The sequence below is a fragment of the Aquarana catesbeiana genome, linkage group LG08, assembly GCF_042186555.1.
Source record: "Aquarana catesbeiana isolate 2022-GZ linkage group LG08, ASM4218655v1, whole genome shotgun sequence".
In the NCBI taxonomy this organism is placed as follows: Eukaryota; Metazoa; Chordata; class Amphibia; order Anura; family Ranidae; genus Aquarana; species Aquarana catesbeiana.
The window spans coordinates 199,515,675-199,539,846 of NC_133331.1; the positions used below are offsets into that span (position 1 = coordinate 199,515,675).

A 24,172-nucleotide genomic window follows, 5' to 3' on the forward strand; every position below is an offset into this window, starting at 1 on the left:
GGTAGATGTGATAGTGACCGAAAAGGCTAATTTGCATGAGAGGTCCTCTAAGGGGGTATCCCTGATAGGTTCAAAGGGTGGTTTCTGCAGGGTAGAGAGAACCAAGTCAAGATCCCAAGGAAGCACAGGGTGCTGCAATGGGGGCATAATAAAGACCTGATTGTAGGAAGGGCAGAATGACCGCAGCATACAGGGATATACAATGTAATACTTACATATAATCACACACATAGGTTGGACTTGATGGACTTGTGTCTTTTTTCAACCTCACCTACTATGTAACTATGTAACCTACAGAGTCATTTCTGGGATTGAAGTGCCTGTGGTCACAATGTGGGCAAAATATGGTTTTCAGGCGCAATAATATATCTTCCTGGAGGAGGCTTTCCTTGCTTTTAGCAAGGTGGGAATCACAGACTCAGAAACCCCTCTATCCTTTTCATACCTGAGTTTCAAGCAGAATGGAATAGAGGGCCTTGAGATAGCAGATATAGTCTGTTGGGAAGAGGTCTTGGGTCATCAGCAAGAAGTCTGAGTCTGTTTTTGGACCACGTTTTTGGGGCCAGTTTGGTGCAATAAGAATCATGGTTTTCCTCTAGTCTTTCTCTCTTGTTGAGCAGACGAGGTAGGATTTTCCCTGGAAGGAAGAAGTAAAATAGCCTGAACAGAGGGATTATGAAGGCATTTGAGGCTGGAGCTAGAGGATCCCTGGTCCTGGCAACAAACAGAGGCAGTTTGTTGTTGAATCTGGGCGCTAAGATGTCCACATCTGGAATCCTCCATTTTTGGCATATCAGACTGAAAACATCTACATGAAGGGCCTATTCTGCTTGATCTAGGCGATGGCAACTGAGAATCTGCTCTTCAATTTTAAGGATGTGCTCGAATAGAAAAAACTTTCTTTTCTGGTAGAAAGACTTTCCAGGGATTTGCCGAGGACCTCACCCAAGTATTTCAGGCGAAGGGAGGGCTGGAGAGTAAATTTGTTGAAATTGATCACACAGCCGAAGACCTGGTGCATCTGACTTGTCCTGTGCACATGTTCTGATCGCTGCAAAGGCAAGGAGTCCTTCAGAAGAGGTTTGTCTGGATAGCCTAGGACTTGGTTCTGAGCAGGGCATGTAGAGGTGCTAAAACCGTTCTGAAAACACTGGAAGCAGGAGCTTGGGCCAAGGACAGTGCGACAGACTGAAAGTGGTTGTTGGCCAATGCAAAATGCAGAAAGCTCTGATGAGGTGGGTAAATGGGAACATGTAGATAGGCATCTTGGATATCCACGTATTTCCCTGGTCTCAGAGAGTTAATTAGTGATCTTGCAGATTCCAAGCAAAATTTTGGAAATTGAAGGAGTTTATTGAGGGATTTTAACCCAGAATAAGAAGAATATTCCTGTTGGGCTTTGGTACAGTGAACAAGTTTGAGTAGAATCCTCTGAACCTGTGTTTTGGCGATACTGGCACAAGGTGGTTCAAGGCATTTTGCAAATCAAGTTGGTTTTGGGCAGTTTTTGGTTGATTTAAAAGAAGAAAGCAGTGAGGTGGTAGAGTTCTGAACTCTATTTTGTACTCCTTTGAAACTACCGATTAAACAGGTCTGGAAAGCCTGTGACCTAGAGAAAGGCAAACTGCAACAGACATACCCCCCACTCTTAGAAGTGAGAGCACCCCTTCACTATGAAGAGAACTTTGGGATAGGGTTGGCAGTCTTGGCTAGCCAAGCCTTGCACTGGGGGGTAGAGCTGAAGTTAGGTTTTTAAGTTGAAGCCTGCTTAGAGCAGACAGGTGCTCTGTGTTTTGAGGAGCTAGGGGCTCCTGAAAGAGATTGTTTTGGAACCTTCTGCTGTGGAAACAAAAACTTCCCACCTGTGACCTCTTTGATAAAGTGCCTCACCAAACAGACATCTTTCTTGGAAAGACATATGTGTGAGGCATCTTTTGCAGGCAGCTTCAGCTGCCCTAGATTTTTCAAACAGAAAAGTCGAACAGAATTAAACTGTTGTATTTGCTGTGTAACGGCATACTCCTGAAATACGGGGTCATGTTGGTTGTTCATTGTCCTAGTCCAGTTAGCTGCAGTTTGACATACTGAAATTGCAGCAAGAGCTGGCTGCAGGGCTAGGCCTGCAAAATTAGAAAAAGAACTTTTAGGAACATTTCAAAATTTCAATCTGCAGAATCTTTGAAAGAAGGAACATCTTTAATAGGTACAGTGAGTTTTTTTAAGGAAAGAGATGGCAGGATTAACTACAGGAGTAGTCCACTTCTTTGCTAACACGTTTTCTACTAGCTAGAGTTCAGAAAAGATTTTGGGAGAAATGAAAATTCTTTCAGGAGTGACCCGGTAATCATAGACCACAGATTCAATCTGTTCATGGACAGAGAACGTTTTGTAAGGTTTTAGAAGTCTCTTTGTACACAAAAGGACATGGAGAAATAGAGGAGAGTCAGCTTGGACAATGCCAAATCTTTTGCAGACAATGACAAAGAATTTTTCAACAATAGCAAGCATGTTGTGTGAAGATCACTGTTAAATATAGTGACAATCTGGGGGAGAAAAATCTTCTGCAGCTTTCTCTAATATTTCCTCAATATCCTCTTCTTTTCTCTAGGACTAGCATGTCAGGATCCGAATCTGGTTGAGAAAGGGCAGTAGGAGAAGAGGAGTGGCGTTTTTGGGCCCTGGGTGAAGATAGCGGTCTTAAGGCCATATGCCCCGTACACACGGTCGGACATTGATCGGACATTCCGACAACAAAATCCTAGGATTTTTTCCGACGGGTGTTGGCTCAAACTTGTCTTGCATACACACGGTCACACAAAGTTGTCGGAAAATCCGATCATTCTGAACGCGGTGACGTAAAACACGTACGTCGGGACTATAAACGGGGCAGTGGCCAATAGCTTTCATCTCTTTATTTATTCTGAGCATGCGTGGCACTTTGTCCGTCGGATTTGTGTACACACGATCGGAATTTCCGACAACGGATTTTGTTGTCGGAAAATTTTATCTCCTGCTCTCCAACTTTGTGTGTCGGAAAATCCGATGGAAAATGTCAGATGGAGCCCACACACGGTCGGAATTTCCGACAACACGCTCCGATCAGACATTTTCCATCGGAAAATCCGACCGTGTGTACGGGGCATTAATCTGTCCAAAGACATGTGACAAATGCAGAGAATTCTGCTTCAGGCTGCATTTCTCCGCATCCAATTCACATGTCAGGAGACTGTGACTGGCTCTCAATGAAGCTGGTTCACATAGCTCTGGGACGGCTGCGGAGCAAATTGAACAGTAGTCTTCTGGTCCATTTCAGGTCCAAATGCAACTAAAATGTTGGACCGAAATCGGACCTGAAACGGTGAACAGGGATACACTGGACCCCTGCTGTGAGCCGCTCCATACAACAGTGTAAACCCAGCCTTAGTCAAAAAGGCTACTCGTTGTGTGCCTGAAATAGAGCTAAAATTGGATAAGACCAGTGTTAGAAGCAGCTCTTTGTTGAGTGTTGTGCAGGCCTTTGGCAGAGCAAATGCTGACCTGCAATTTTGCATTGGGTCCCTTTCATCTGGTAGCCACTATAGCTATAAATGAGGGTATTTCCTTATGGGATACTCATAAAATAGGGTGCGGAGTACACAGTAACCCAGGTGTAGACTGTCATGTAACAAATCCTAATGGTGAAAGGGTGAGAGGAAGTGCATGAGTACCTTTTAAAGGCTCTAGGTGGAAGTGGCATTAAAGTATGCATTCAGTGGTGTGTCGTAACATGTGATCATCCACTCGAGACTAAGTTCTGAGCGAATTAATTTTATCACCAAGTCTGAACAAGTTTTACACTGCGCAGTGCATGCATTTCAAACCTTTTTTTTTGTTTTACAGTAATTGTCAGAGATACTGGGTGACTTTGTCCAGCTGTTCCACAATGCTGGACTGTAAATTAGATCCTCACTTCACCTGTCACGGAGTGTATACCCTTGAAGGGATTTTCAGGGGGTGGGTTCCAATGTAATGGGCCATGGCCCTGGACCTTCAGCTAACAACGCATTGTACCAAGCGTCAAGGTGAGCACCCATGCAGGATCCAGTGCCCGAAGCATCATTACAGGCTGTCCTCACATTGCGAGGTCTGGGTACAGCACCCAAGGTTTTACAGAGGTTGTGCCAATCTGGATACAGTGCTTCAATTAAGGCATTAGAAGACAGTGAGGCTTTAATTGAGGAATCAGATTATAAAATAATAAAGAAAAAAAAGGTATTTAAGCTAAGGGCGAGTTTCTCCGTGAAGGAGAAAAGGTTCATCACCTTGAGCCACTAGAAAAAAAAATGAGGACTCACAGAGTGGGGTAGTGTTATTGGAGGGCTGTGTTCTCTAAAGCTTTGCCAGTGTCTAATCACCTGAAGGTACATGCCTATAATCCATGGTGTATGAATATTCTGCCTGTGTCCTGTACTGTGCGATTAAAATACAACCTTTTTATGATCCAACCTTTCTGGCAAGCAGTTCACTCAGCTATCGATCATAAACCTGCAGTGGCGTCTCCAGCTTTCAAATTTAGGGGGGGCACATGGGGGGACAGGGACAAAAGTAGGGGGGCAACTATAAAATGCATATATATATATATATATATATATATATATATCCTGGGGCCCTTTACTACGACCCCACAACGTGCCCTTTCACATGTTCTGCAGTGAGCTCCCTTCCTACTGTATTGGGGTCCCCCAGGGTGGCAGAAAACAAGAGATATATGTCACCAGCATATCAAGAAAATATAAGGATCCAAAGCAGTGGGAGAACTATCAGGGTTGCAAAGGTTGTCTTGCCTCCGGGCCCTGGTGTTCTGCCACTGTGGGGTTCCCCAGCCTCCTCTTGCTGTCCTGCCCCTGCTATTGACAGCTCTGGTCTGGCATCTCTTGGAATTTACAGGCTGGTCCTCCTGTCCTAAGGACGGGAGAAATCAGTCTGTTTTTTCAGTAACTGAAAGTCCTGGTGGAGTCCTTCCTGCAACTCGCTCTTCTCCCTGCCAATGAGGATGCAGGTGAAGGAGCAGATCAGGCGGCCGTGGTTGTGTGAACGCTCGCATTATGCAGTGTCAGCGAGCAGGGGAGGGGGGAGGAATCACCCGCAGGAGCTGACTGGGGACTCTCTCCCTCTTAGACATTGATTTTTTGTAAAAAAAAAAAAAAAATTTTTTTTTTTGGTGGGGCACAGCATAATGTTGGGGGGGTCAGGGCCCCCTCTGGCCCCCCCTAGGGTCGCCATTGTAAACCTGACACCTATCACATGCACACTCAGGCCCTATAAAAATTCTCACCCCCCTACACTGCATCACCTTACCTTGGAGTTAGCTCTATAAATTGTATTAATATCAACAGTTATGCTCCCTTGCTCACTGTAGCTAGAAGCGGACATATATACCACAGAATTCCCATTAACTTTTTCCTTTTTGCTTTGTAGCGCGTGTATTTATCCACTCTGACTTTTATGACCTTTTTGACCCAATGTATTGTTATAGCAACACTCAACTTATTTGTCTATATTGTGAGATATCATCAACCTGATATAGCGACTCTTAGTTCACAGCAATATGAAAAAACTTTTACAGCACCTAGAACCCAAGATTCTCAATTCTTCACATTCTCTTGTTCCTTTGGAAAAAGTAGGATCTCTTAGCTAGGCAGTTCCAATGTTGTCCCAGGAAACCTCTAGCACTTTGAAGGTCTTTGGGGAGACCAGTGTTTTACAACACTACATTAAAAATGTACCTGGTCATCAGTGACCACCCCTACAATACAGAAATTCTCAAAAAGGAAAAGGTGTTCTAGCATATACTTACAGTATTTCTCTTTCAATTACACAAGTCCCAAAAGGAGGAAGTCTGTCCCTAAAATCATGCTATGCTAGTAATGTGAACACACTAGAGCTGTACGATTCTGTCGATAATCACAATTTTCTTGCTTAGAATAAAGATGACGATTCCAGCAGCGTAACGTCATCTTTCACATTGTACAAAAAAAAAAATGGGCTAAGTTCACGGTTTTGTATTTTTAAAAATTCATTAAAGGGTATTTTTTCCCCCAAAATTGCGCTTGAAAGAACGCTGCGCAAATACTATGTGACATAAAATATTGCAACAACCGCCATTTAGGGGTCTCTGCTAAAAATAAATAAATAAAGTATATATATATATATATATATATATATATATATATATATATATATATATATATATATATATATATATATATATATATATATAATGTTTGGTGTTCTAAGTAATTTTCTAGCAAAAAATACTGATTTTAACTTGTAAGCAACAAGTATCAGAAAAAGGTGTAGTCTTTAAGTGGTTAAACTGACCTCATTTACAGACCGAAGTTCATTCGTTTGATCTAAAAGAACTAAATGTTACAATGTTTCTCTTTATCTCTGCCTAAGGATGTTGTGATAAACTTAGCAGGCTGCCTGTTTTTTTTTTTTAACAGCTGTCATCTGTGAGCAGAGAACCCTGCACTGAATCAAGGAAATTCTGTTTTAAGATCGTGAGGGGGTTGAATTGCGATCTTGATTATTTAACGATTAATCATGCAGCTCTAGAACACACCCACCTCAAGGCAGGCAGGTTTACAACATATCACAAAAGTTTTCTAAAGCAGTGAGATATCTTTTTCTTATAATCATTTGGCTGTTTTTAGTCTTTAGTTAGTGTTTTTATTTAGGGGTGGCTCTCACTAATAAGCTGACCTCACATTATTATGCTAGGTCCACTTTAAAGGACAAAAATCTGTGGTTGTTTGGCTACAACATACACAAACAAAAACTCTTCAGTTGCACCCCCACAATCCACCAAGACCCCACCTACTGGGCTTTGAGCCAGGTGCAAAATATTCAATGCCATGGTGACCAGGGAACTCGCTCAGTTTTCTCTGGCCAGACACTGGAGCCCAAATAAGACAGAGATTTTTTCCTGTCTTTCTCACTCTGTCTCTATCTGCAGCCTTATTTACAGTAACTACATAGCCTAGGCAGCCCACATACTCCATTCAGTGTTATCCCTGTTATTCACTGTTGCCGTTTGTCATATGTTCACTTTTGTTTTCATATTGTTTCTGTGTACCTTACAATACATCCAAGTGTAAAAAAAAAATCTTTACTGCCATTATGTTACAGTAGAGCACTGTGAATTAAAAAGTCAAAACAAAAATGTGTAAGTATACATATTTATAAAATAATAAAAAAAACAATGACTTTGACTCCCCCCTTTTCAAATAAAGTCTCTGCACACTTATTTGCTGTTTTAAACTGGAAACGTGATTTTGAAATAAAAATTGCACTGTGAAGGCTTGGGTCCTTTTACCTTGACTCTTGCAAGATCATGGGGATTCAGGACGGATCCCTGGTAAAATTCTACCTGAGTAAAGTGCCTCTTGAAGAGAGCTTCTAGCTCCAAATTTGGGGATATGCTGCAAAAAAGCAGAATAAAAGGTGGTAAACAACAAGATAATATCAAGTTTCCAAGGTCATTTGTCCCTATTAGATCTACTTATAAAGCAATAAATGTGACTTTCACCAAATCATCTCAGGTAGGGAATTAATTGCTGTCATTTAAAACACATGGAACTGGAAGATTCTCCTGCAGAGATTGCTGAACGTAAGATTCACTACTTTATAAATATGCCCCTACGTGTTTTTCTCATTCACACTTCATTCTTAACTACTAAACTCACACATTTTTACATTTAACCATTTTCCAAAATAAGAAAATCTATTTTCCTGCTATAGTTTGATAAATAGCATAGAGAAAATATATGAACTTGCAGAGTTCATCCTTGCCTTCTTTGATTGCTGAGCAATGGCCAAATTATGTTTTTAGCTTTTGTCTTTTTTTTTTGGTGCTGGTTCACACCATAAAAAAGTGTTCCGGATACGTTTCTGCATGTGCATTTTTAAGCATTTTTTATGCAATTCTGGATGCTTTCCAGGTGTTTTTTTTCTTTTTTCCTGGTTTTTTTTTTTTTCAATATACTAGGGTCCAGTGTGTTTTTGATGCGTTTTTTAATGTGTTTCAGTGCGTTTTTGATGCCTTTTACTGTGTTCCAGTACAGTCCAGTGCAGGTAAAATGCAACATGTTCTACTTTTTTTCTGGAACTGGAAAGCCCTGGAACTGACTGCACTGGTGTGAACTATGCCATTGAAAACCATATAACCTACTTTAAATGCATAAAAGAAACGCACTGGTCTGCATGTGGTGTGAACTGCCCCTTATTGAAGTGTTACTACATCCAAGCCTATAATGGTATTAGGCTGGGTTCACACTATTGCGAATTAGATGCGGATTTTACAGCATCCAATTTGCATTTCAGGAGATTGTAACTGTCTCTAAGGAGCTGCTTCACACATCTCCAGAACGGCTCTGGAGCGAATTGCACAGGAGTCCTGTGTGTCTTCTGGTCCATTTCAGCTTCAAATTCAGCCAACAATTCGGACTGAAATCCGACCTGGAACGGTGAACAGTAATGCACCGGACCCCTGCTGTGAGACGCTCTGTGCGGCAGTGTGAACCCAGCCTTAGACAACACTTACAACACAAGTTATATTTATCTTACAATAATAAAATAGCGAAAAATAATAAACACCAAGTTGTCCTTTCAGTCCTGGGATCCTAAACGGCAACATTCCTTCCCAGCTAAACGTTTAAGGAGGCTACATAAATGTTTCCAAAATTCACCAAACTGCTTTATTATTATGCAGTGAGCAGCCCGGCCAAACAGCTCTTTCTCTTTTGTGAGTCAGAAGTCACCTGTTATGGCTCATTAAATCCATAATATTCTAATCCTTCAAAATACTTGATTACATGAGGACTTTCTGACTTTTATGAAATCATAGCCTGAAGGATTTATCTACCTTTCGGAATGAGTTAGCCTTCAATTTTGTTTATAATCTAAATTAAGTATACGTCATTGGTCCCATTGGCAGCCACCTCAAGAAAGAATCAGTTTGTCACCATAAAACAAACAACTCTTTTCTTGTACTTGGTTTTTCAGGAAGCATTTGACATACATTTCCTCCTAGACTCCATGAAGGAAGCTATAATAACAGTACATCCCCTTTCTCCTATGTCAGATATGAAAATATTTTGTTTGGTCTGTAGCTTTATTGGGCTTCATTCTTACTAGAGCTGTGGATTTAAATATTGGAAAGTTATATTTCATGATGCAAATCCCAATAGACAATACAGAACATAGAGCTATCTTATCTGTTGAAGCCACTGAATGTGTTAGTGAAGAAAATATTTGAATCAGCTTGGTAAAAACATACTATTTTAAGTTCCTTAAAACATGAAATTAGGCTTTAATTATAGGAAGTTATTACTGCCTTTCGCTTGCCCTTTAATTATGGAAAGTTCCTACTGCCTTTGGCTTAGGACCAAACATTATCAAATGGCTCTACATTTTTTCTCGCCTCCACAGCAACCTTAATAACTTTTTGTATTGTTATCTCACCCACTTAACCAGCTTATCTTAAGCTTAACCTCTCCCCTATCCTGGACAGGTTTAGACTCACCACCTCTATCAGTTCAAGGTAGAACCATCCTTCTTAAAATGATTTGGGCTCCCCAGCTTCTCACAATTGACTGATATGGATTATGCAAAAATGGTACAATTAGATTCCCTTTTCAGAGAGCTAAGTTGTAAGCAACCTTGGTTGCTCCCCCTGCAAAGGCAAATGTTGTGGCATCACAACTGTAGCACCTATCTGGATAGGGTGGTATAGACCCGAAGGACTCAATTCAAGGACTCCAAGTATCTCTCTCTCCTAGGTATCCCCTAATTCCTCAAAAAGGGGCAGATGCATATTTCCATTGTCCTACGTCTTGATAATTTATGAAACACAATAGAGAGGGGAGATTTACTAAAATTGTTGCACACAGAATCTGATGTAGCTGTGCATAGTAACCAATCATCTTCTAGGTTTTATTGCCAAAGCTTAACTGAACAAGCTGAAGTTAGAAGCCATTTGGTTACTATTCACAGCTGCACCTGATTCTGTGTGCAACATATTTAGTAAATCTCCCCCAATAAGACTATTGGTTCATTATAAGGGTCATAGTCTATATACTCCAATATGGAAGAACAGTTGTTACGAGGAACTCAGCAAATTACAGGAGTTTTTGTACATCCACGACATGTGCTTTATACAACAGCTGTACACATAATATCTTCAAATCTTTTAAAATACTGTAATGCCCCGTACACACGGTCGGATTTTCCGACGGAAAATGTGTGATAGGACCTTGTTGTTGGAAATTCCGACCGTGTGTAGGCTCCATCACACATTTTCCATCGGATTTTCTGACACACAAAGTTTGAGAGCAGGATATAACATTTTCCGACAACAAAATCCGTTGTCGGAATTTCCGATCGTGTGTACACAAATCCGATGGACAAAGTGCCACGCATGCTCAGAATAAATAAAGAGATGAAAGCTATTGGCTACTGCCCCGTTTATAGTCCGGACGTACGTGTTTTACGTCACCGCGTTCAGAATGATCAGATTTTCCGACAACTTTGTGTGACCGTGTGTATGCAAGACAAGTTTGAGCCAACATCCGTTGGAAAAAATCCTAGGATTTTGTTGTCGGAATGTCTGATCAATGTCTGACCGTGTATACGGGGCATAAGAGTAATTTAACCTTCTAATACTAAATTGCATCAACATTTGCTGTTAAAGCAATATTAAACCTCAAAGCAAACATTTATTATACTGCAGCTTACCAATTCTTAGATGTGATGGCTGTATTCAATTTTTTTTAGGCTTTCCTTCCTTTATTTTCATCTAGTAATTCAGCCAGAAAGTCTATTGTTTTTCAAAAGAACAAGCTGTTGCAGTTAAACCATTTACCACTGATGGGTGTTTACAATGATGATATTTTATTTATTAATATAAAACCTTTATCCCAAAAGGGGAAAAAAAGCTGTTTGTTGAAACTGTTTATTAAGTGTTGGCTAGAGTTTGGCTTCAATTTGTTAGTGTATTTAAATCTGCTAGTAAAGCCAACACTCCCATCCCCCCAGACTGACAATGCTACTGTCCAAATCTGACCCCTGTGCTCGTTCATTCAGAGTGGGGACCCTGGTTCACATACCATTGATGTCATTTTTAGCTCAAACTACTACCGAAAAGATTATATTACAATCATGTGTGTTATGCCAGGAACAACTGCCCCCCCCCCCCCCACGAGGCTTCCTCAATTATTCCTCCTGCATAGGTGTATTGGACCTCTCAAAAGCTATTTAGAAAATCCCCTGATTGTCCTAGAGGCAGCAGGCATCCTACTGACCTTATGCACATGCTATGACATTCCCCCAAACTTCATTGGTAGTGGGAGGCTACTACGCATATAATTATCAAAGCCTTTCATGTACTGATTTCATTAGACCCTTGTATTTGCCTACTAGGCTTGCTGGATGAGAAGGCCTTTCCCCTAAGGGGTATTTACTTCATCTGTTATTTTTATTTCAGCCGTTATTTTTGGCACACAAACTGATAGCCAAAAAGTGGCTATCCCCAAATGTACCAACAGTGGAGAAATAGAAAACCAAGTTAATCTTTCCCTCTCTAGAGAAAAAAAAAGTCTTTCAGAATCCCTATTCTGAAAGACTTATTTTTTTCTCTAGAGAGGGATTTCCTTAGAAGTTTTTGAAACTTTGGGACCCATGGTTGTCTGTTCCTGGGTTAGCGCCCCTACCCTCTTTGGATCAGATGTTACTACAGTAGAGCAGTAGTCCTTGGGCTTCAGTACACAATTAACCATGCACAGCAAAAAGGACTGTGTACTCCAGTGGTACTCCCTGTAGTCTATTTCAAGTTAATCACATTCACTTTGCAAAGTGTAAACAGCCTTTAAAGCTTTAGTAAATGAACCCCAATGATTAGCAACATCTAAAAAGCAAGGCATAAGTACCAGACCATACTGTAACTTTTTTTCACAATAACATGAGAAGTTACCCACTTGTGCAGGAATACAATCTCCACGTTGACATCATCTCGGTCCTTGTGCAAGAAATCCTTTAAGAAGTTGGATACACTCTCTAAAGTGATATGACCACAGACCACAATATGCCTGAAATACAAAGGAACCATTAAGAAAAATAGCCCTGAGACAGGTCTGGTAATAGAGGGAAACCAAGGATGCAGCCTTCAATATACTGGCATCTTCAAAGGGATCCAGAACCAGATGCTAAGAAAAAGAAATAATTACACAAACAGCACTTTGACCAAGAAGATACAAAGGTCAGATATCCTAATTTTTTAACGTGCGTATTATATTTTTTTCACCTAATTGAATGCAAGATAAATAAAAAATAAAAAAAATAAGCATTAAAGTAACAGTGCTAAATACCTAAAGTGACCGAAATTTGTTCCATGGCCCCGTCAGCACCAACCAGGTTGATAAAAGTAAATTAAATATGAGGCTGGACAGAAAATTTTCACCTGAAAAATGCCTGAATTCAGGCTGGGTTCACACCTCCGACGGATGCGGCTCGTAGCAGGGGTCCAGTGCGTTCCCTGTTCTCCGTTTCAGGGTCAAATCAGGGCTGAATCTTTGCCTGAATTCGGCCCTGAAACAGAGCCAAAGATGCACAGTGTTCCTGAGATATGTGAACTGGCTCCATAGAGAGACGGTCACAATCTCCTGTCATGCGAATTGGATACAGGGAAACCCGCATCCAATTCGCATAGGTGTGAGAACCCAGCCTCAATCAGATTCAACCTAGGTATCCTGACAGCCATGGGTGTTGGTTGTCAAAATACAATAGACAGCACTGCAGATTTGTCTATCCAGCATGCATGGGGCAATCAAGTGATTGTTCTCACTCATCATGCAGGGCTGAATGAAAGAAATCGAACGTGTATGTCCAGCTTTAGCCTGGTGTTACATTTTTGTGAATTAAGCCTTACGTCAGTTTACAGTGTTGCACAACTTAGAGTGTCACCTTCCCATCATGCTCAATGAAGTTTAAATGTGCATAACAATGCTGAGAGTCTTCTCTCCTTTCATACACCCCTACACCCAGTGTTTGAAATAAGCTGGACAGGCAGCGTTCCAAATTGCAATAGGATCCATTGGATAAAAACTTGTTCCAGATAAGCAGATCTGTTAAATGGCATAAATGTTTAGTTGACAGGTTGTACTGAATGCTATTAATGTACTGCTTCTCTGTCTGATCAGTTACTTTCAGGCAATGTGGTTAGCTTTGTTTTATTTTAATAGCTTACAGTACACTATAGAGAATGGAAATGTTATTGCCTACATGTCTACAGACAGGTTTCAATGTCTGTGGAAGGTGCTGGAGGAGACTCCTCCCCCTGTGTAGCAGCTGGGACATATGGACTCTATAGAACCTCCAGGTCATTCACTCAAGCACTCTTGTGGTGTGATAGAGATTATAGAAATGTATTATCAAGATGATATTTTAATTAAATACAGAACTAGACTGAGTGAATGTTTTTGTAAACAAACTCCTTGAGTTCTAAATCGGTTAAAAAAATTTCATTAAAGCATATGGGCACTCAGGAAGACTAAAGTGATTTTTCAGGTTTCCATGAATACCATATTGCACCCAGAATCCAAAACGTAGCATAAATTTACCTAGCAGGGTTATAGGAGTCTTTTTTTACATATATCTAGACAACTAAAACAGTTTACACCCAGAAACAAAGCCTTACAGGTATTTGATCTTGCTGAGAACATGCAAGATGCTTCACATAACACAGAAAAATATGCTTGCTTTCACATAAAGTGATCAACCACAAGCTTATACCCAGGCCCAACTCCTACTGTCATAAGAACAATCATAGCTTTAAAAGAGATCCCATTCCCTGGAGAGGGTATAAGCATAGATAAATAGAGAACTGGGTGAAAGTTTCTATGACTTTAAACAGGGATCTATATAGCATTATTCTGATGTAATTGTCCCTACTTATATACAGTTATATAAAATGCTTTAGGCTGTACAATGACTCTAAATATAGGTTATATATATATATATATATATATATATATATATATACACACATACACACACACGCGGTATATATATATATATATATATATATATATACATATATATATATATTTTTTTTTATCATGTTATGGAGATACTGATGGAATCAGAGTTCATTTATCCTGCTTGCATTTGTGCAGGTATATTTTTGAATACCTGAAAACCCCTTTTAACCTGAAGTTTAATACAGACAGTGTAATATTTCCATTTTACAACTGAAAACATTTTTAATAAAATAGCATGTTGATTTTTTTAAGCATATCCTAAAACATTTAAGAAATGTACAGCAACTTTATACAACACATATATAACACAAATGCTTTAAAAAAAAAATAAAACATAGGACATTTTTTAATGAAATTTTAATGCACATCTATATTCAAAATATAATCACATCAATCCTTTAGTAACAATAGTACTCCATTAAACATATTAAAGACAATGGTAACTGTAAAACACTGACTTTTCCTTTAGTAAAGCTCCTCTGTGGGTCGTCAAATAACCATTGCTGTAGCATTAGGCTGCCCTTACATTACCCATTTTTTTCATTCAGCCAGCCGGATAAACAAAACATACAGAGCTGATTTTCCTATCCACACATTTGAAGTGGATGGGGAAATCCTCCCTGCTGTGTCACTGTATTCTGACAGCAGGACTGTTCTGCCGTCAGAATACACTGATCTGCGCTGCAGGCCATTGGCTTCATGTGCTAATTGAGCAAAATTTTCCCACAAGCCTGTTTATGAAAAGTCAATCAACAGATCAATTTCTCGTGAACAGAAATGGCCATACATAGACCAAATTTTGGCCTGTTCCTGCTGAACTAGCTGAATTTTTATCCATAAATGGTCACATTTAGTTTTTAGGTTTTTGATGAAGGGCTCTTTCTGAATAGTGTTTAGCAGAACACCTGAGTATCGATTCTGTAACCCCACCATGTAAGGGAACCCAGAGCACTATACTTCACATTTACAGTAATGCGTTATGTTTAAAACAGCACATTTATTACTACAGCTTTGAGTTGAATACAGGTCCACTTTAGGCAATTGCTAATCACACATGCAAACAAGCTTACAAACATTTACCACAGTAACACTTACCATGGAAAAATCTCCAATGCCCTCTTCTGAACTTTAAATCAAAACTGATCCACGCAGTCTAAAATAATATCATTATATGCAGTAAAGCCAATGACCCTGACAATATCACAAACCCATTGGTTTTAAATACTGATATACTATACATAAGCGGGGGGGGGGGGGGACCTGGCACTTACAGAATATACAGTAATCAACACTGTCACATACTAATCCTAAGTACCTCAAACATATCCCTATGATCCCCAAGTCACTGCCACTACATTGTGGCATATACTAACGCGTAGAATAGCTAAAAAAAAATACATACAAATGACTGGATTTTTTTTTTTGGTCTACTAGAATGTTTTTAATGAAATTAACTTTGGTTTTGGTACACACAAATTTAAGCAAAGCATTCTGGAAAAGTTTCTGGGAAATTAATTTTGAGGGGACAATATGTGTGATAATCAAAGCTTACCCCTCATTTCTATAAGCATGAAAGGTCTTTTAAAAAGGCACTGGGCCAATCAATGGATAACTTATGGAACTGAAAAACTCTGAAGGACAAATGGCTCTTCATAACCTCACAGGGGATTGCATTAAATGCCCTCAATGTAACTTGGTTGGCAAATGTAAAATGGTTGGCAGGGTACTGCTAAAGCTTCAACTTCTCAATGACTTGGAGCAACTCTGAGCTTTCAGATCTTCTAAGGTGGTAAAGCAGGCAGCTGTGAACAATGACCATTTGCAACTTAAGTTATCGGAGGCATTCTGCTGGGACAGCTCTAAGGAATAAGGGATCTATTCCTCAGAAACAGTTGGCTTTTTCCACAAAATCATTTTTTTCCGGTGTCTGACTTTCAGTCATCAATGTATAGTTAGTTTGTTACCCTGGGGTATGCGCTCTAACAATGTTTATTACTTTCCCCAACCGATTTCTATGCAACCAAGTAAATGGTAACTCCATATTATAAAAATTCAAACATTAAACTAGCAAAGATATGTAACTCCTTTGGAAACCCATGAAAGACAGACAGATGGAATTTGAAATCTTTGCAAAAAAAACGAAATCATAAAAAAGCAGGACTTTTAAGGTGCTAAAATATTAACACACTTTTTTTTTTAAATGAAAATTTTATTCAGCAAGAAAACATTAAAACCATCAGTTTAAAAGAAGAATATTCATCAACTTCCAGTGTATGTATTAGTAGGTATAAGCAATTTTGTACAAGTAGTAGCTTTCAACATGTTTCACCATAACGGCTTCTTCAGGAAGAGTTACTACGAAGTGGGCGCAAGTAAACCACCACATCAGGTCCAGATTTTAGTCACATGCTTCTCACACCCTATGCACAAAATGGGGGCTGGAGGTATAGGGCTTATACTAATACTGGAAGATGATGAATATTCTACTTTAAAACGTATGGTTTTAATGTAGTATTGCTAAATAAATGTAGATAAAAAAATGTGTTGTTTAATATGCAGGCAACTTAAAAGTCTGTTTTTTTTCATTTGATGGTTTATTTCATGTCATATGTGATGTGGTGCTACTGGTCCTTCCACTATCTACCCCTATACAATAATTTGTAAAATTCACAATGGCTATAAAAAGTTCTGTGTGACAAAAATTTGGAAGAATAAAAGTAAATTTGATGTACTTATCACAAGACACAGTCATGTGGAAAAAGGCCTAAAATTATGATTCATGAGTTTGAGCCTGAAACCATTATATCACATTAAAGTAAAACTCCTGGAAAACGGGTAAATACAGGGTTCAAATTCATATATGCTTACTGCTTTATACATATGTATTTTGAATACGTAGCTGTTGAATTCCACTTAAGAGATGAAGCACCCTTATAAATCAAATGGTACCAAAATATGCAGGTACAATTGGACAGCAGAAAGACTTCAGGAAATATGAAAACTATAACAGAGATCTGCAAGAGTGCCTACAGACCCAAATTTTTGCTTGTAAATAAGCAGATCATGCTGTGATAACCTAATAACTTAATGACAATTAAATGTTTGCAGATCTAATATATGTACTGTATATTAAAGTCTTTAAGAGGTGGAAATCCTGCATTCATTGTACAAGGACAACAAGAAAGAATAAGGGCAGATTCACGTAATTATAACTAAATGCAGGGAGTGCTGTTTATTATCGTTCCTAATTATTCAATATGGGTCAGCAGACCCAAGCATTTATGTTCTGCTTATAACAGTTTTTGATGCATGTTTGATAGTAACTAAATGCAGTGATTACATTTTGAAGTGTATCCTTTTACATTTTTGTTTACTGTTGCTTTTGTCATGCATAGCATCGTTTGGTTTATATTCTTCAATGCAGTCACAATGTTACTGCATCTCAAACGTGTTCCAGCCTAATTTCGAACTTAATCTGAAACTAACTTCAAAATTATCTCAGCCATAAGCCATTTTTCCTACCTATTAAATTAGTAGAGCTTTGTTTACGTGCTAAAAAAAATACTGAATCAAATTTTAGACAGAAAGGAATTGATCATTAAGGCTACTTTCACACTGGGGCGGGCGGGGCATTAGCAGGGAAGCACCACTAGATTTAGCGGGGCACTTTTAACCCCCACTAGCGGCTGAATTAAGGGTTAAAAGTTCCCGCAAATCACTGCTGCCGAAGCGCTGCCCATCGATTTCAATGGCAGGGGCGGTTTAGGAGCGCTGTATACACCGCTCCAGCACCGCCCTAAAGATGCTGCTTGCAGGATTTTTTTTTCCCGTCCTGCAAGCGCACCGCCCCAGTGTGAAAGCACTCAAGCTTTCACACTGGGGAGGCTTGAGAGGTGCTTTACAGGCAATATCTTTAGCGCTAAAATGCCTGAAAAACGCCCCAGAGTGAAAGGGGTCTAAGGGTCGTTTACAAAGCTATACATTTCCTGTAGTGTCTATGCCAGTGCAGGTAACAAATATGACTTGCGAGAATACAAACATATTCAAGGCTGCAAAATTTGACATGTTCTGATGATAGGACATTTAAAAAAGCAAATAAATAATTTTGGAGTAATAATATTTTCCTGTTTTTCATCCCCCAAACTTTAATGGGGATGTAGATAAGAGATGCAAAGCAGTCTCATATCTACAGAAACAAGGGAAAAAGGAAACCGTGTTTATACACTGTGATTTAATTTTCTAATGCATTTTGTGGACAATTTAGCATGCCTCCGTTTCATAATGAAATTAGACAGTATATGTATAAGCAGTAAGTGTGCAATATACCACTTTCACACAAAATTTGTGTATTTAACATTTGTTAATGTGCTTCAGATGCAAGTGTAGATTCCAGTTGAGAAGTTTCCCCAGAGTGACCTAAATGATTAATTGTGGGAGAGCGGACCAAAAATACAGATGCAGCTATTTTCATGTAATGTGCAAACTCTGCATCTGGTGGGAACAACTCCACTGGACTGCATATTTCCAGACTAAAAACGGAAGAAAATGCTGTCTGGTGTGAACAAACCCAATTTGACCTACACCCACTATCCTAACCTCTGTTGCTTCAAACCTATTCTGATAAGAAGTGCCTTCCAACAGTCTTTTGCTTGTAGATAGAATTGAGTGGGATAGTTGCTGCAGTTTTGCATTTGTATGCAGTCATCTTGCAACAGCTTACAGCATATTGTCCCGTAATAATATGTCTCAACAGCCAAATGCCCAGAATGATGTAATGTTGCAATCCCTGTGTAAGGCTGACCATCCGATTCTGCAGGAAACCCAAGCTGTGGGTGGCTCTGCAAACACCATCCTACTAGTCAAAAACAGATTTAAAAATAGACTGAGCTGGGTGGAGAACTATTGGCCAAACAGTGACTACATCTTATAAGATGCAGTCACTGCTTAGGCCGGCCATAGACAAATTGCGATCCATCTATGGGCAGGTTGGTTGTACTCGACTTCAGTACAACCAGTCTGTCAGGTTTTTCTTGTGCGATTACTGCCGCCAGCAGTGATCATAGCATTCTGGCAGTAGGGAAACCTCCTGTGGTTGAAGGAAAGAACCTTGCATAATCTATGGCTTGTATTAGATATTCAGGCAGCCACAGGTGCTACAATAGCTTAAAAGACAGTAATGGAAATTTCTCCATCTACGCTGTTAGTGTGTATGAGAAATTTGACTGATTTTCTCTGCCTGCTTGCTGAGCAAGAGGAATAGAGCCATGTATGAATTTGTACCAACTGCTCTGGTTTCAGGCTGTGCTGCCTACATTTTACATGCACAAAGTCAAATACAGATAGCTTTGGGAAAAACTGCTTTTTTAAATATCTATAAAGATTGACAAAGTGATGTACAGTATCTCACAAAAGTGAGTACACCCCTCACATTTTTGTAAATATTTTATTATATCTTTTCATGTGACAACACTGAAGAAATGACACTTTGCTACAATGTAAAGTAGTGAGTGTACAGCTTATATAACAGTGTAAATTTGCTTTCTTTTTAAAAGAACTCAACACACAGCCATTAATGTCTAAACCACTGGCAACAAAAGTGAGTACACCCCATGGAGTTCACCAGAGCTTCACAAGTTGCCACTGGAGTCCTCTTCCACTCCTCCATGACAACATCATGGAGCTGGTGGATTTTAGAGACCTTGTGCTCCTCCACCTTTCGTTTTAGGATGTCTCGCAGATGCTCAATAGGGATTAGGTCTGGAGACATTTTTGGCCAGTTCATCACCTTTACCTTCAGCTTCTTTAGCAAGGCAGTGGTCGTCTTGGAGGTGTGTTTGGGGTCCTTATTATGTTAGAATACTGCCCTGCAGTCCAGTCTCCGAAGGGAGGGGATCATGCTCTGCTTCAGTATGTCACAGTACATGTTGACATTCATGGTTCCCACGATGATCTTTAGCTCCCCAGTGGCGGCAGCACTCATGCAGCCCCAGACCATGACACTCCCACCACCATGGTTAACTGTAGGCAAGACACACTTCTTTGTACTCCTCACCTGGTTACCGCCACACGCGCTTGACATCATCTGAGCCAAATAAGTTTATCTTGGTCTCATCAGACCACAGGACATGGTTCCAGTAATCAATGTCCTTAGCCTGCTTGTCTTCAGCAAACTGTTTGTGGGTTTTCTTGTGCATCATCTTTAGAAGAGGCTTCCTTCTGGGATGACAGCCATGCAGACTAATTTGATGCAGTGTGCGGTGTATTGTCTGAGCACTGACAGGCTGACCCCCCACCCCTTAAACCTCTGCAGCAATGCTGGCAGCACTCATACATGTATTTCCCAAAAACAACCTCTGGATATGACGCTGAGCATGTGCACTCAACTTCTTTGGTCGAGGCCTGTTGTGAGTGGAATCTGTCCTGTCAAACCGCTGTATGGTCTTGGCCACCATTCTGCAGCTCAGTTTCAGGGTCTTGGCGATCTTCTTACAGCCTAGGCCATCTTTATGCAGAGCAACATTTCTTTTTTCAGATCCTCAGCGAGTTCTTTGCCATGAGGTGCCATGTTGAACTTCCAGTGACCAGTATGAGAGAGCGATAACACCAAATTTAACGCACCTGCTCCCCATTCACACCTGAGACCTTGTAACAATAACGAGTCACATGAATCCGGGGTGGGAAAATGGCTAATTTTGGACATTTTCACTTAGGGATGTATTCACTTTTGTTGCCAGCGGTTTAGACATTAATGGCTGTGTGTTGAGTTATTTTGAAGGGACAGCAAATTTACACTGTTATAGAAGCCGTACACGCACTACTTTACATTGCAGCAAAGTGTCATTTCTTCAGCGTTGTCACATGAAAAGATATAATAAAATATTTCCAAAAATGTGAGAATTGTACTCACTTTTGTGAAATACTGTATAAGTCCATATAAATGCCCTTGATTTCCCCTGATTAACACTTTCATGTCAGTAGGTCAACCATTTAAGTGTTTTTTTGAGATGGTTCAAAGCAATGCGGATTCTTCCACATCTTTGTTTATTCTTTGTACTTTGATTTATCACGAGTGAAGAACAATAGAAGTTAGAAATAGGATAATTACCTTCTCGGTCTTATCCTAAAGTTATATTTAAGGTAGAGGAGTGAGTGAAAGGTAGCCTTAACCATACCCTCTATTATGATAGAATTTAGGGTGATATATGAGTTCTATGCTTACCATGATACTAGTAAAAGTGTGCACACTGGCTGTGCTGTACTGTATTTTCTGCTCTGTACACTGTGCAGTGTATGACCACCTCACTATATACATTGTGCTGTGAGTAATATACCAGCCACTCCCCTCTGTACACAGTGCTGGCTGGATATATTATAGATTTCCCCATTCTGTATGCTGTGCTGTACCACTCTTATTACAACATATTTAGAATTTAGACTTGGTTATATATAGAAGTCATTTGTACTTATTATTACTTATGATTATATTAGGAAGTTATTGGTACTATTAGGACTTCTGAACTACGCCTTGTTCAATAAATAGGCTCACTTTTGTGTGATATAGTCAGACATCACTTACTTTATTATATGTATAGATTTACATACCTGCTGTAGTATACATTAATCTGTTTCAGATGACATGACCATTTAAGTAAAATGTACAACTGAAATAGTATTCCAGGTACGTCATTATCCTGGGAGCATTTTTAACAACATTTAACCAAGGTAACAAACAGCAATCATATAAATTGAACCACAAACAGAAAAGAAAGAAGACAAGACAAGTACAAGTAGAATTTCAGATGTAATCTGCTCATCCAGTTCCAGCACCCTGTAGCAGTGTCAACACAAACTTTATCAAAGGCTGTAGTTTACAGACAACCTGAACTTTGACTGAATTTTTACACTCAATCCATGATTGGTAAAAAAAAAGGGCAAAATACACTTTATGTGGGCAACCACCCTTTGATAAATTTGTCACAAAATCACAACAAACACAGAGTTCCGAGGTTACTGCTCTAATCCTTTTTGGCATCAAATCACTGTCCAGTGCAATGGGGGTGATCTTATTTTCCACTAACTCATTTTAATAAATTTTCAGTTCTAAAGGTGCTTCCCAAACTGAGCTAAGCCTGTAAATAAATCAATGCCCTTCGTTATGATTTCAAACGATCTCAGCTATGAAACAGAGGCCATAGTAATTTGAGTGAGTAAATATTGTATTAACTTACACTAGGTGCAATCCCATGTAGCCTGCCAAAATGAGCAAGAATTAAAGGTAACAATTAACAAAGCCTACTGAATTTGAAATATTGATGTATATGAAGAGATATGTTTTTTACAATACATTGACTGACCTTGAAAACATTTTGTTTTAATTAAGATCACCGTCATGACAGCTACAGTGTCCAGACATAGCACATTAAAAGTTAATGATAATGAATACAGCACCAAATGTGTGTTTTTGTCACAAATCTAGGCATACATTTTAAAGTTTGGTCAAAAGAAAATCTGTATTCAATATGCCAGCTCTTTTCCACCTACATATAAGTGGCTATATTCCGAATACCAGTATATCTCCTGAAAGCTATGGACAGCAAGATAGCTCTTATAAAGTGATCTTCACCTAGAAAAAGCACTCCGAAACTCTAAATCTGGCTTCACACATGCACACCTATAGCAAATTGACAGCCAGGCGGGTGCTTTCTCTTCCCAAGTGGACGTCATATGATGTCCTCTCAGAAGGGGCCATGCATCAGCACAATCTGTCACTGATCAGTGTACCCGCTCACTGCTGGTATCATGTGACCGATGTGACCAATCACTGCAGATCACATGACAGTTGTAAACAACGGATGGCTTCCTTTCATACCATCTATTGTTTACAATTGTGTTGCAATCTGTGATTGGTTAATGTGATCACATGGTACAAACAGTACAGCTCATCTGTACAATGTGATTAGCTCTGACCAATCACAGCTAATTACATCAAAACAAACTAAATTAACCAATTTCATTCAGTAAAATGCTTGCTTATAGCAATGAAATTCACTGCTATAAGCAATCATAATGTGTAAAAAAAATCCTGATCACTTCTCCAGAGTAGTACAATGTTATTATGTTACATTATATTGCTCTGGTCACAAAAAATAACAAAAATGTAAAAAAAAACAAAAAACTTTAATTATTAATTTTTTTTGTACTGTCACCAGTCAGTGACCTTGATCACCATCATACCAGTTATATGACAACACTGTACTGCACTGGTGACAGTATGTAAAAAAAAAAAAAAAAAATGAAATTTTGTTTAATTTATTTATTTTCCCCCAAAAAATTACAAAAAATTGCAACTTCAAAAAACCTTCCATGTCTCTTACTAAATACCTTGAAGTGTCTACTTTCCAAAAATGGGTCATTTGGGGGATATTCGTACTGTCCTGACATTTTTGGGCCTCAAGAAATAATACAGGCCATCAGTACATTAGGATTGATCAATTTTCAGATATATATCATAGTTTGTGGACTCTATCACTTTCCTACAGACTAAATAATATACACTGATGTGGGTTATTTTCATCAAAGAAATGTAGAATACATTTTGGCTTAATTTTTTATAACTGAAAAAAAGAAAAATGTGTTGCATGATAGCGCAATTGTCATTCAAAGTGAGACAGCTGAAAGCTGAAAATTGGCATGGGCAAAAAGGGGGTAAAAGTGCCCAGAAGTGTAGAAATGTACATGTACAGATATGTACATGGACACATAGGCTTTTATGGAGTTGAGTTTAGGAGCTTTGGCAAAAAAAAACACCAAAAGCTCCTAAACCCAAGTTTAGAAGCTGTAGTGTACATGAGCCCTAAAAGAGAAATTGGACCCAAATTCCTTTCAGCTTTCTATATGGGGGAAGGAGTAGACCTCGTCTTTGTTTCTGGTAGGGAGATGTCCCCTTACTTTCTGTGAGGTCACTAGGACAGCAACAGTGGAAATCGAACATGCAATTATGGTCTTTGTTACAACTGGAAAGATTCTGCCACTTCTGTCCTGATGAACATATTATAATGTCTTTATGTATATGCCTTCGGCAGCTAACCAGTATAGGA

At 39.3% G+C, this 24,172-nt stretch overlaps 1 protein-coding gene across 24 annotated transcripts in view; it reads right to left on the bottom strand.

Moving 5' to 3' along the window:
* Positions 1-24,172, bottom strand: part of KCNMA1 (potassium calcium-activated channel subfamily M alpha 1) — a 1,086,632-nt gene that overhangs the window by 393,949 nt on the left and 668,511 nt on the right. For all 24 annotated transcript variants that reach the window (XM_073596784.1, XM_073596787.1, XM_073596785.1 and 21 more), the window contains exons 10-11: positions 12,015-12,125; positions 7,358-7,463 (exon numbers count right to left, since the gene is read on the bottom strand). In XM_073596784.1, the coding sequence (XP_073452885.1) occupies positions 7,358-7,463; positions 12,015-12,125 (217 nt within the window). The remainder of the gene's footprint in view (positions 1-7,357; positions 7,464-12,014; positions 12,126-24,172) is intronic.